At 41.1% G+C, this 13,904-nt stretch overlaps 3 protein-coding genes across 3 annotated transcripts in view; 1 reads left to right on the top strand and 2 right to left on the bottom strand.

The window, feature by feature from the left end:
- LOC143186915 (uncharacterized) overlaps positions 1-6,702 on the bottom strand; it is a 56,566-nt gene extending 49,864 nt beyond the window's left edge. The window contains exon 1 of the mRNA XM_076390777.1: positions 6,488-6,702. The gene's annotated coding sequence lies outside the window, so the exon portion shown is untranslated. The remainder of the gene's footprint in view (positions 1-6,487) is intronic.
- The window catches only part of Itp (ion transport peptide), a 13,123-nt gene extending 3,604 nt beyond the window's left edge, over positions 1-9,519 (bottom strand). Inside the window, exon 1 of the mRNA XM_076390788.1 lies at positions 9,382-9,519. Within this exon, the coding sequence (XP_076246903.1) occupies positions 9,382-9,441 (60 nt within the window). The 5' untranslated portion in view covers positions 9,442-9,519. The remainder of the gene's footprint in view (positions 1-9,381) is intronic.
- LOC143186921 (uncharacterized) lies at positions 2,271-13,160 on the top strand. Its single transcript, XM_076390789.1, has 3 exons — positions 2,271-2,425; positions 12,615-12,776; positions 12,867-13,160. Exons 1-3 carry the CDS (start codon positions 2,280-2,282, stop codon positions 12,925-12,927), a joined length of 369 nt encoding a protein of 122 aa, XP_076246904.1. The 5' UTR covers positions 2,271-2,279; the 3' UTR covers positions 12,928-13,160.
- Positions 13,161-13,904: the final 744 nt, after the last annotated feature.

Raw genomic sequence — 13,904 nt, 5'->3', positions numbered from 1 at the left:
GGGCCTTGCTAGGACCGATCGACCGCGTGCACTTCACGGCTTGGTCTGCGCTTGTCTGCGCTTGTCCGCGCTTGTCCGCGCTTGTCTGCGCTTGTCTGCGTCTGTCTGCACTCCTTTGCGCTTGTTTGCGTTTATCTCTATGTTTCTCCCTCCTCTGTTACCATTCGTACACGTACTTACACGCGCATAACTTTGTGCAGACTTCTCCGACCGCCACGAATCTTTTCGCGAGGCTTTCTTACGACCTGTACATTGAGCCAGTGATGTTTTATGCCATGATGCTGTGTATACATGTATATTTTACACTCTACATAAATTGATCTTGTCAAGCTTGCACAGTTTTTTCGAATAGGATCCTTTTTATAAGTTGCAATCATTTTCATATTTATCCGTTCAGTTCAGATGTATTAAAAAGGAGACCGGTAAAGGGGGATAGAAATGAGACTCCCAGAGGGAGAAAAGGTGATACAGGAGAAGAAGATCGGGTATCAAGGAAATTGGCTATCAGAATGAGGCGCGGACAGGAGAAAGGGGCGCATAGAGAGATCATGAAATGCAGAAAAAGTAAAAGAAAATGAGAAAGAAGAAGAGGATAGTACATGGAACCCTTTAATTAAATACTTGGTCGCCATCGACATTCTTTGCAACATGCACAAACGTACACCGTTCGATACGCTTGCTACGCTATATTGCACGGAACATTCGGGGTCTTAAAGCAGAAAGATACGAGAACGAATCGTAAGAGAGTGAGACTGACGTTGAGAAGAGCGAAGAGGTAGAGAAGGAAAGATGAGAAGTTAAAAAAAGGAGGGTTGTAAATCAACAACCAAGCAGCAACGAAGAGGCAAACCTAAAGAAAAGTAATTGACATTTACATCGATCAATTCGACCTTAAATATGGATTCTGTGTATTTTGTGTATTCTATCTATTACAGGTTACAAATATAGACTAGATTCGTATTTTTCCTTCAGTTACACACATAAATCTAATCGAATAAAAGGTAAAAAATTAGTAACTCGTTCAAGGTACCAACAACAGAATATTTCGGAAAGATAGCTACATGAAAATATTGAGAGACCATACTGAAAGGAGAATCGTAAAGAAAACAATATCGTAGAGTCTGTAGTAAGATGAGATTCGAGAAGTTTCTGGTAGATTCATACTCATGCATAGCTAGAGGTACTTTGAAAGTGCCGCGAAAGTGCTGGTTATCTGGTCACGATCGAAGATCAAAGTAGTGGGATAGGAAAAGGAGGGAAAGAGAAGAGAGAAAAAGGAAGAGCGAGGGTAGTCGACGGGAGAGGAGACGCGGAGAAGGACGCGGAGAAGCCGAAGAACTCGAGAGAAGAAGGAGAGATAGGCGGGTTGAACGGACGACAGAGGATCGAGGCGTCCGCCGTGCCGCGCCGCGCCGTCCGGCGTCCTCGATCGCGGGATCTTGGAGCAAAACTAACGATCTCCCGCTCGCTTGCAAGATCAACACGACGATAATTTAATACACGAGATCACCACCCAGGTGTGCTCTGACGTGTACAGATGCTGTTTGTAGCCTCGACGAGAAGGGAAAGGCTGAGTCGACAGAAGCGGGAACACGTATGCGATTCCAAATACGAATTTCACCTCTCTTCCCTCTACCTTATTCTTTCTCTCTTATTCCCTCTACTTCCACCTTCACCTTAACCTCCACCCCAAACCTCCGTCTTCATATTTCCCTTCTTTTCCTCTTCTTCCTCTATACTCTATATAATTCTATCTAACCCTCACCCTTCCCTTCCCGTCTCCCTCCCGCCCTTCCTCTATCTTTTTTCGATCGTTTTCTAGTTTACGTTCACGTATCTAGGTAATGACAAGAAATGAATAGAGTGATCCAAATTCGCTCCTTCATAATACACATATTTCGTCGTTTCCCTAAACTAATGGAAACTAGTCGAGATGAATTATGAACACAATTCTATCGATATTTTAATGTTAACATTTCCCATTCTAAATTCATCGTCGAACAAATGAGCCAGCAAGGTGGGTATAGCTGTGCCGTCATATATTTTCATGGAATCAACTTACATACATACGTTGAGTTCGAGCAGCAAGATGAAAAAAGTTCAAACACGTACAACGCAGTCCGTTGCTTCTCGAACAGACTACATAAATAGAAGAGCCAATGACGTCAATCGTTCGCGTTAATTACATAAGAACAGTCCTATTAACCTATGTCGACAGCGAATGACGATTAAACTTGAAATAACAATAAGATTTCGATAAAGTCTTTGAAGCCAGTTTTATGAATCGACATCTCTCATTCGCATCTTCGTTACACTTTTTAGTCCCGTCTTTTGTTACATCATTTCCGTTAGAAAAACTCAAGAGATTTATATCGATTGAGATGAATGTGACGGAACATAACGCAAGCTACATATTACATATTACGTAAGTATTGCCCTATAATCTACCGTCTTTCATTGATGTTGTTCCCGCCGCATATCACTCGAGGCAGAAGAGGTACGGTCGCTCTACAGTTCAAGACGAGCGAGCTTTACGATTGACCTTGAACCATTTGTAGAATAACTAAAACGTATTCATCGCTTCAATGTAGAATCGTATCCAAGTTTCCTTTCACATCAATTGTACCACCCGTGTTTGTATGACACGTGTTGCCACTTTCTTAAAACAAGGTTACGGAAACCCATTGCATCGTTCCGTCGCGTCGGACGATTTCGACGACGACGTTGACAACAGTCTAGCAGATGTTTCTCATTTTCGAACAAATTAGATGATATTTTTTGAAACAACTATGAAACAAGATTTGAGTGTGCATATACGTTGAAAAATAAAAACAGGAGGTGGCCGAGAAGGAGAAGGAAATGAAAACGACCGATGAGATATATTTCTGTGGAATTTACTAAGTACTAGAGGTTTCTCTTGACGAAATTACTTCCAAGGAAAATCAAGCACGGCTACATCCGCAAGCAAACTTCGCATGTAATGCACGTAGTCGACGCACGAGTATTTGCAAAGGAATGTTCAACAGGTGTGTCGTTCAGATTGAGCTTTATACGCATGAGCATGCTTTTCCTTTCGCCCTTCCTCGTATTTCTACTTTCCAATCGTCGTCGATCTTTGTCAATGTCGATTAGAATTGTTGCATTAAAAATGCAATAGGGGATCAATCATACATTAATGATGATTTCAGAAAAACGTATGCGCAAGTGTTTAAAAGACTTCAGTCTTGTACTACACGTTAACGACAAAGATAGGGGCAACGAGTAGAATCGTAGCTCATACCGGCTAAAGAAGTGGTAAAGACGACGATTCGTTGGCAAGAAAGTGCAGTATAAGAATATGCAGAGTCATCGACAGAGAGACTACTGTTTCTCCAGTCCTTGCCAGCGTTAGTGGCAGTCAGCGGTGCGGCGGTGCGGTGCGGCGCGACTCTTTCTCGGTATGCTCGGAATGGTTCTCCAACTCGGAGGTTAAGAGGAAGCTACAAGGGGAGAATCGCACGATTTATTTACGCGATCCGGCTGGTCAAGCTGCTGCTTAGACTCGCGAGCTGCAACAGCGCAACTGTACATGTACACATATTTATGTACTTATACAGTACATCTATCCACTCATATATCTGTGTACATGTTACTGCTGTCTCGCATATGTAGGACAAAGCCTACTCTATAATGGTTGCTTCTACTGCAATTCCGACCATCGTTCCAACATTACTCTCCAGAGTCGTCTATATATCCCAGTTGTGTCACTGTTCGATCCTTTTTCATACGTTCACCATTCCTACCTGCCTGTTATCTATCGCCGTTATATTCGCCATATTGGTGTTATTTTCGGGACAAAAATAATCGTTAACACGACGTAAGACAGAGGAGTTGACGTAGACGTACAAACTGTAACACCGGACACAAGAGTGTGCCGAAGCAAAGCCTGATAAAAATAGGAAAATATAAAATACAAATCAAAAGACAAACAACAAGAGAAATCATTTACTCAGGGTACATATTTCCTTGATAAGCTCTAAGATCGGCAAAAGAACGACACGAGTAGTCTACGCTGCCAGCAATTCGCGATTGGACATTAACGTCGAACAGAGTATGTATGTAGTGGGGCAAAGCAGCGTTCCGGCAGACAGCTTGGCGTCCATGGTTCGCATTACGACAGGCTGTAGCCTTTCTCCGTCTTTCGCTTCTCTCGTTTCGCTTCACCGCATTCTGCATCGCGCGTTTCGCTCTAAGTGTATTTCCACTCCTACCTCCTTCTTATCCCCTTCCTCTATCCCTCATCTAATACATTCTATTACGTTTTTCTACCACTTTACGACTTCTAACGATTCATATTAATTAACAATCAATAAAAACATGTATAATGACCAAGAGAGTGCATCAGCGAGCGGGACATGTGATGGTCGTAATATTAAAAAAAAGTAAGTAAAAATTCTCGTGTTTTGTACACATCAAAATAAAAGTATGCCCAACAGATAGATTTCAAAATAACGGATGCATTTTCTTTCTATTTTTTTTCCAAAGAATAGTAAATGAGGACTGAGGGAGAACGAGACGACAGTGGGAGTAGAATGCGAGGTGATCAAAATGAAACACTCGCGATCGAATGTTGTTTGGGAAGGGCGTCACGATCTAATACGATTAATCGTTGATTCGTAACACGAATAGTTGGAAAACGTCTACAGTGATAAATGCATTCCGTTCTCTTTAAATAATTTTCTCGAAATAACATCGATCAATCACATCGATCACAACTGGAACGATCTTATAAATCGCTAGATTCGAGAAATAATTTCAGAGAAATTCAACTGCTACAGCTGGTAAACCTCTTCAGTATATCATATCTTCCGCTTAATCGTTTCACGATCTTTTCCAACTTCAGTTTCCATTCATTAATCACAAATTACAACACGTTATGATACGCATATGCACCTGTACCGCTGTGTGTTCATTTGCTTTTGCTTTTTTTCTTTTTTCTTTTTTTCAATTAAACGGTACGACAAAATTAAGATGAACGTGTAAATACCTGGTATGTATATCAGTTTCCGAGCCACGTTGCAAGTTTGCGAGAAAACGCAAGCGCACGCTCGTTGAGCGAGTTTCTCGAGAGGCGTGTCGTACGAGCTACAGGTGGCTGTTGCTCGTTCCTCTTACTCTTTCTACGACTTCTTCCGTTGCAGTTTCTTATCTTCAATCGTTTCTTTTTCTTTTGCTCATACTTCCCATACCTACTCATGTTTCGAGGACATACGTTCAATCCTTCGGCCTATTTTTCTATACCTACATAAGATTAGTTATAACTATACATTTCAATTCCTTCAATCGATCGAATCAACAATTTTAGTTGTTTATTTACAAATTCAAATGCAAATTCTACTAATTTCTTGCTACACCAATAATTCTAAGTCTATGTGTACGTACTCGTATATAACTAAACCAGCATGTTAAACTTCCCTTACACAAGATAGTACTTCTTTTATCCTACCATTCTTTGTGCTCATTCCACATGCATTTTGCTCATTCTATTGTTATTACATATTCCTTCATTTCCATCTACTACATCTTTCAATTTCTTCATCTACATATACGTATACATGTGTCACGAAAAATACTGCTCAGCACATTTGCTTGCCTTCTTCCGCTTTTTCGTATGCATGTTGGTCTTCCGAGCATGAGTCAACCACTGCTCGGTCTTCACTCGGCCCTGACTATAAGATTCTCTGAATGAAATCTAAAGATAGAGTTCCCCTGTTGTACCCTTTTATCTTCCATCTCTTTTCCTCTTTTCACCCATTCCGTGCACGACTACCGTCTTCTCTCTTTCCCTCTTTCCCTCTTTCCCTCTTTCTAACTTCTCTTCCTCTCTTTTTCTTCCCATCTTTTTCTTTATCTTCCATTGCTCCCTTCAAAGTTGTTTTGTCTCTTTCTCGTTAATCTTCTCAACGGTATGGCCGTATCCAATTTGACGACGCGCGCGATCTCGTTCAACATGTACAAACTAAATATCGACGAATAACATTTTAAGAAGCACTTTGCGTAGAAAATCATATTCAACGTACTTATTAAGCGAATCGAAGAAAACGAGCATTCAGTTGCTTCTTACAATTAGATTGAAAGAAATTACACTATACTTTTGTTGTTATATCTGCAAAATATTTATTGTTCCTTTTTCATCAACGATGAAAAACAAGTTTTTCAATCCAATGACGATAATCTAGATTTAATAGTTACTTGAAATGCGCTGCGCAACCTTTAATAAGCCCTCTATTACCTTCGCTCTTCTAGCCATCGAGTTTAACAGATTGCTTGAATACGGTCTAAATTTGTTAGCTAGCTACATGATAACAATTCTAACAACATCCACGTAACAGATATAACATCTAAATACTGTATAATTGAATTGTCGAATCGGTAGGCAATTGTTATCATTCACTTACCACTTTCACAAAATGAAACGAAAAAAACATGTACATAATGCAAGACTCACATTTGGCGATCTTTTTCGTTCCATCATCCCATCTCCTCTTCGTCCTTTCTTTCCAGCTTTTTCCGGCATCTTTATTTCCTGTTGCATCTTTTCCTTCTTTCTCTCTTCCTTCCCCTTTGCGTCTGCTTGTTTCTGATTTTCCCCTCCAGTTTCTTTTTACACTTTATAGACGACTTTATCGATTATTCTTGTCTCCTAATAATTTCACACCTACTCTTCTCGACGTCTCCCCCTTTATTTTTCCCGTTCTACCCCCTTTTCACTTTTCAACTACACCTGTCTCTTTCTGCCTTTTCTCTTCTCCTCTGACCGTACGTCACTCATTTCTTTCTCTGTTTCTACTTTCTACTACTTTAACCCCTTCCCCCCCACCCCCCCACCCCCCCCCACTGCCACCCTATATAGTGAGATAGAGATCTCTCACTGTCTTCCTGCCTTTCCTCTTCCTACTTGTATTCACAGATCCTTCCTCTCCTCTCTCTCTCTCTCTCCTCTCTCTCTCTCTCTCTCTCTCTCTCTCTCTCTCTCTCTCTCTCTCTCTCTCTCTCTCTCTCTCTCTCTCTCTCTCTCTCTCTCTCTCTCGCTCTTCCCCTCTTCTCTCCCAGTGTCTTTTCCTGGATGACTTTGAATCAACCAGAAGATTATCAGCGTTTTCGTAAAAACAGTGTCTTTCATAGATAAATAATCACACACGATATCTTATCCAAGATCATTGTCATTCCACTAGGCTGCGAAGACATGATCTACAAATTAGTGCACCAATTTCTTCGTTCTTTTATCACCGGTTTCCTTGAAAATTTTATTTGTTCCTATCTTTGTCTCTGTCATCGAATACTTCCTCTTTCAATGGAGTTCCTGAAACGTCGCGCGGAAGGAAACACGCGAGACAAGTACCACCGCGGAACTGTGGTATCGCGATCTCGAGAAAGGCGCGCGCGCGGCAGAATGTCCGCCCGCCTCCTCGACCACCCACCCCCTTACGGCTCCGACACCGTCGAGACCATCGGGACCGAACGATGCGAGATATATCGAAGGACAACCGTTCTCCGACGCGATCTGCCGTGTACAGGTGGGCCGTGTGCCGCGCCGCCACGCCGTGCCGTGTATGACAATCGGAACAAACCGATCCAATTGCTATCTAAAGTCTAAATCATCACTGAAATTTCTTTTTCATTCGCTTTTCTTTACTTTCATTTCTACTTACTCCCTATGTATCTACATATATCTATTCTATCTACTAATTTTGTATTTACATATCGATTTATCGATATGTGCGACCCTATGTACGTACTATGTATTTTCAGACTTTTATTTTTTCTTCTTGAGCCAATTCTGATTATATTTACATATATAAAATAGTAGTAATGAAATACTACATATGACTGTTTAATTTCCTATTAACTATGTATGGTGTAAACTGTAATTACTTATAAATATGGCTGAATCGCTGACCAATCAGAATCGCGCGTTCTTATGAACTCCCCCTGTGATTTCTACTATATTTATTTGCTACTGTCATCACCATCTCCACCACCCTTTCTGTTATTGCCAAGACTACTACTATCATTACCACTACCACTATCACCATCGTTGCCGCTGTCACCCCCCACCACCATCATCATCTCCACCACCACTACTATCACCATCATCACTATCACCACAATACCACCTCCATCACCACCACCACCCACCACCACCACCACCATCATCAGCACCATCAGTATCGTCATCATCATTATCACCATCATCATCATCATCATCATTATCATCATCGTAATGGTCAATATTCAGTTTTATTAAACTAAATTGTCATTCCATGCTTCCTTAAATATGTACATACTTGGCAAGAAACTACAAAAACTGTTCTTATAGAATCAAGTTGCCCTATAACTTATTTCGCGTAAACTCACCTTATGGTTGCATCAACTAATACAGCTATGTTGATTGCATCATTGCATCTGTTATTCAAACCTAAGCTAATCGAGCTTGCTGTATTTTCTCCCTTTTTGGCGGAAAAAGTGGTTATGAGAATCAATTTTATTCTTTTTTTAAATGCAATATTGATCGAAATAGAAGATTACAGTGGTGCATACCATCAATTTGTGCTATTAGCACCATTACTTAACTTCTAGCCTTTCTTATAAGTTAGCCCTAAACTGTCAATTCGTTCCTTCTATGCGTTTTCTACTTATTCCGTAAAATGCCGTAAATTAAACTATAAAAGAAATGCGGAAGTAAATGTTATATAATGTATGTGAATAATATTTTCACAATCTTTTTGTGAATTCATTATGTTCTGCTAATGTCTTTTTTGACCTAGCAATTTATTGCAAAAAGTAAAATTATTAAATTGCATTCTGTCCGACTATATATCGCAAAATCAGAAAAACAAATTAATCGATTTAGAAAATTACAAGCCATTTATCTTAAAATCTAAAGATGGGCGAGGAAACCGACTGACCAACAAAAAAATCGCTACAAATTATACAAATTATTCCTTTTCAACCAGAAAAGATCTTTCTTTGAAATCTTAGCCTTCTTCAGGGAAAATGCAATATCTCATAATTTTGAATAATTGAAAATATTAAACAATTTTATAAACAAACTTTGAGAGTGAGGATCTCAGAAATGTTAGAAAATTCTGTGGGTATCACAGACAAACATAAAATGAAAAAGTAAGAAACAACTTTTAAAGAATCTAAGATTATGCTTGAATTTGGTTATAAGGTCATATTTTCAAATAATTCAATTGAAAATATCAAGCACAAAATTCGATCGGCCCATGAAGCGTTACGTGCACGCTGGCACGTTTCTTTCACTTTTCCACGTACTTACAAGTCGGTCGGTTTCTCGCATAGGCTAAGTTGGTGCAAGCATTCACTCTCGAAACTCACGTAGCGGATTACAAAGTTGACACGGCTTCTCGCAGCGCGACGACGGTCGTTGTCCCCCATGGTGGATTGTACGCGCCGGCAGCTTCATCTCCCTCGAGATGAACACCGAGTTGTATCAAAATCAGTCCCACTGATCCGTTAAAATCTCGACATAACTTTATCGTCGAAATCAACTACTTTCAAGCTTCCTTCACTGATTCACTATAAAATGTAGTGCACTAATGACGATAACGACAACGACGACGACGACGACGACGACGACGACGGCACCACCGAGATGACGCGACGGTACGCGTGCTTTATTTTTCTTTCTTACAATTAGTTTCTTTTCGAACTGGTTCCCTTTTTCGCGCTGTTCAAAATAACCACTCCTTCACTCGTCACGTTTCTAAACCTTTGTCTGATTATCTTGTTCTTTGTCTTTCAACTGGTTATTTCTTTTTAGAAATTGGCCGTCATTTCAATTACACAACATCGAACTTTCATACGATCGAGGTCTCTCAACAACGAGGAGTGCTGATGGGTTTAATGTCTGTATCCGTGCCAGTCAGTGCATACGCTCCAACTAATTTTCTCACGCGCTCGAGCTTAGCATCGACTAACTGAGTCTCCTCGTACCAGTTGAATCGTTGGATACATACTTTCAACACTGCAATCGTGCAGCTACACCTCTTTTCGGTTTAGACACTAACGTTTCTATATTTCCTCTTCGATTCACTCTTACTTTTTCTTCTAAATTTAACGCGTCCGTACTCTTTTAAAATCTTCTATCTCTTGGCCCTCTATTCATTTTCTCTTTTCTTCCTTTTCCCTTTCTCTGTGACTCTTCTCCTCCCGTTCCTCCTACTTCTTTCACTTCCCTTACTTCTCCACCTTCTCCTTCTCTTCTTCCTCCTCCTTCTTCTCCTTTTACTCTTTTCTACTTAACCTCTGCTTTTGCAACTTTTAACAAGTTTCGTAACGGTTCGAAAACTTTTGTTTATAGCAATATACTACGCACACGCGTCATACGCGCACACTACACTTATACACGCGCACACATGCGTGCACGTATATGCGCACAGGTCCTTCGGTTTTTCTTCCGTTTGCTTCTGCTCGATTATCAAACACATACAAATTAGTCTTCCGTCGACGATTATTCCAATCTTCTCTTTCTCACATGCCCACTCAATACGTAATAAAAGCGGATCAAGAATAAATCATGATAAATGAGAAAGCAAATAAAAGTAGTGAAGGAGAAAATACGGACAGGAACGGAAGAACACGCGACACTAACTTAGAAGTCTCAGAGCGAAGAGCAAAGCATAGGTGATAGAGTGGACAATCACGGTGAATACTGACTCGGGTTGGTCGTGTAGGGCTGCGAATCACGCACACGCTTCACCATCCTTTTCTGTGCAGCCGAGCCCCTCTGTAGGTACGACTGCCACTTAACGCGAATGGACGGTTAAAAGACCCTCCTGTACGAGTCAAGCGGCCACTCGAAGCGACTACGATCAGCCTAGGTTCCTCTTACGCGCAACCGTTCATTGCTACCCCTCCCGTCTCCTTCCCTCCTTCGTTAGCTACTTCCCTCTCCCCTCTCTGCTCGCCCTTTCCCTCGTATCTTCGCACGCGCGTGTTCTCTCGTGGTAAAGCTGTTGAATACCATCGAGAAGGTTACTGAATTATCCGCGCGGATAATTACGCGATACGATCGAGCTTGTTCGAAACTTTTACCGACACGCGCAAATAAAGAGAAGAAGACGAAGACGAAGAAGAAGAAGAAGAAGAAGAAGAAGAAGAAGAACAAAGAGAGAAAAACCATAGCACAGCGAAATTAATTCTAATTTCGTTTCTGATCGACCGATATTTCATTCTGATTCTCAAGCTTTCCGTATTGCCTACCTACTCGTCTACCTACGGATTTCAAGCAGAAAGGAGCGATTGGGAAGCAAAAAACAAACAAGAGAAAGAGAACATGTCCTTTTGCAATGAACACACTACCGCGCTGTGCTATAAATAACTCAGCAACTTCTCTGAAAACGGAAAGTAGCTCGCCTTCGAGTTCCGTAGCAAATTCCCAGAATAGCTTTCTGGATTGGTGTTTGCTCGGTCGCTCGGTCGTTCGTTTCCTTTAATCGTGATTACGGCTTTAACTAATTGTAAGACACACAGGGAATCGATACCAGTGATCGAATTTTTACGAATCATATCGATCCATAAATCATTTCATTAAGAACAACCATTTCATTCAAGATCACGAGTAGTTTTGTTCGTTCAAATTTACGTCAGATGCATTCTGAAAAGCATTCCCACTTTCTCTGTATACTGCCAACACTTATAGCGGTCTGTGCGAAATTTACCAAAAGAAAGTTGGCAAGTATATACGTATGTGTATACCTACATACGTAATATACTGTCCTACTAGTTACGACATCTTTTATAGACTGCTAATCCTTTAAAGATACACCACAAATTCGTCTTGATTTTGAAATATTGCAAAGTTTACGCTAATCACTAAATAGCAATATTTACAAATGCTTACGCCGTATTCATCATTTACTCATATCTTCTACTACAAGATCTTTGTATACTAGAAAATCGTTAGGTCTTCCATTAAGCGATTAGAAATTCGTTAAGCAGATACGTGTATAAGACTTATATTTGCATTTTCTTATCATCTTCATGGTATTTCTTTAATTTTTTCCTGAACCAATAAAATCAACTCCATACCTCCTGATATCTCTTCTACATCTACACACATATGTATGTATGTACTTACTATCTTTTGGACCCTCTCTATTCTCTGCCTATTTAACTCTAGATAGAATTACGCACAAGTCTCATCATCGACGTTGTTAACGCTGACCTTCGTCACTGGGTCAAGATCACGAGTTATACCTATCGCCACCTTTTCCGTGAAATGAGCTAAGGGTAGGCATTGCGGGTAATAACTGTAACGAAGACGCTATGATTATGCGGCAATTACGCGATGCGAATGAACCGAAAAGAAACGTACATTGATTACCGAGTTCAATTCTCCTTAAAACATTGACGTTGGCGTCAAGATGTTTCATTGATGACGCTTACACGGTGTCGTTCTCATGCAACCGTTCCAACATGCAATTGATGTAAATTAAAGCAACGATTAGAGCAAGCGACAAAAGTTCATTCTGTGCTCGACAATGGCGTGTCGAGCACACAGCAGAATGTATACACACGCAGTTGATCTCGCTTATTCGTTTCTCCAGCAACCGTTTGTTCGTCGGCATGCTCACTCTGAAATGGAACGCGACTGCAAACAACCAAGCGGATGACAAGGGTGAAGAAGAACGATTCCAAGAGGAACGAAGAAGAGAAAGAGAAACGGAGTCGCGCAATTTCATTTTCTTCTCGCATCTATACATGTCCATGTATGTATAGTGTCTCTCGGAAATATAATGACTTCGTAGAAATAGCAAGGGTTCAAGTTCTTCACGCCTCTGACAATGAGTGTTTTGCAGGCTGGTTAGGAGATCGGGCAACAGTTTAGATACGGTAAAAAATAGTTCTTTGGAACCCTAGAGTAACGCTGTCCAAACGAAGACTTGAGAGCCTTCTGGGGGATCAGAAAGTAAATGTGATCAAATAAGATACACGTCTCTGAACCAGGTAGCAAAGAACACATTTGATGGCTTGCATCTACAAGGGTATTATACAGTGCGTCACTTTAGTGGCTCTCACCTAAGTCACTATATTTCCTAGGGGCTCTATACCTGTGTCTACATGAATCTGATAACATGTTACACTAAGGCGGACATACCTACATACGTATGTCTACTCTATCAGTATTATGTATTTAGCAGAAAGGTGAGAAAACAAACGTTTTCCTATGCAAAAAGGAACAATGTTTTGGCAATTTTTTACGTAATTCCAAGAAGAAACATCCCTTCGAATTCAGCCAACACTATTCGAATTTAACACACCTTGATTCGATGCGCGTCCCGACTCAACCCGATCTTAGCCGTGACTTCCCCATTCTCAGTTCGGTCTCTTCGCTCCATTCCCTCTAGTCACGACTCGCGCGACATTCGACACTCATTGTCAGACACACGACACTCGACACTCGACACTGTACACCGAGGACGAACCAGGACTTCAAAGACAACGATAATTCTATCATGTGTTGCAAAATCTCTTCCAAAAGCTCATACCGATATGCTCGGTTATCAATTCAATGAAATAGTAAAACGTACAGAACATGTGTCTATTAATCGGGAGTACGACCAAGACATACCTTTGCACACTCTTCTGTCAATAGCAGCAACAGCACCACGAACAGAATCCTTCTGATCTAGGCGTCGTTGCGTGTTGCGTCTAATATACACCTCTCGGCGGGTGTTCGGTGCGCGCGTCCTTCTCTTTCAGAGAGAACCCCTTTCTGCGCCACCCCTTCAAGGTGCCCAGAAAATCGTCCTGTTATCGCTGCCCCCCCCCCCCCCCCCCCCCCCCCCCGCCATCACTCTACTTCAACTTGCCTCCCTCGGCACCATCAGTTGCCC

The sequence above is a fragment of the Calliopsis andreniformis genome, unplaced genomic scaffold (genome assembly GCF_051401765.1).
Source record: "Calliopsis andreniformis isolate RMS-2024a unplaced genomic scaffold, iyCalAndr_principal scaffold0022, whole genome shotgun sequence".
Classification (NCBI taxonomy): Eukaryota; Metazoa; Arthropoda; class Insecta; order Hymenoptera; family Andrenidae; genus Calliopsis; species Calliopsis andreniformis.
The sequence above is the reverse complement of the archived record's forward strand: the minus strand, read 5'-3'. Positions and strand labels throughout refer to the sequence as shown.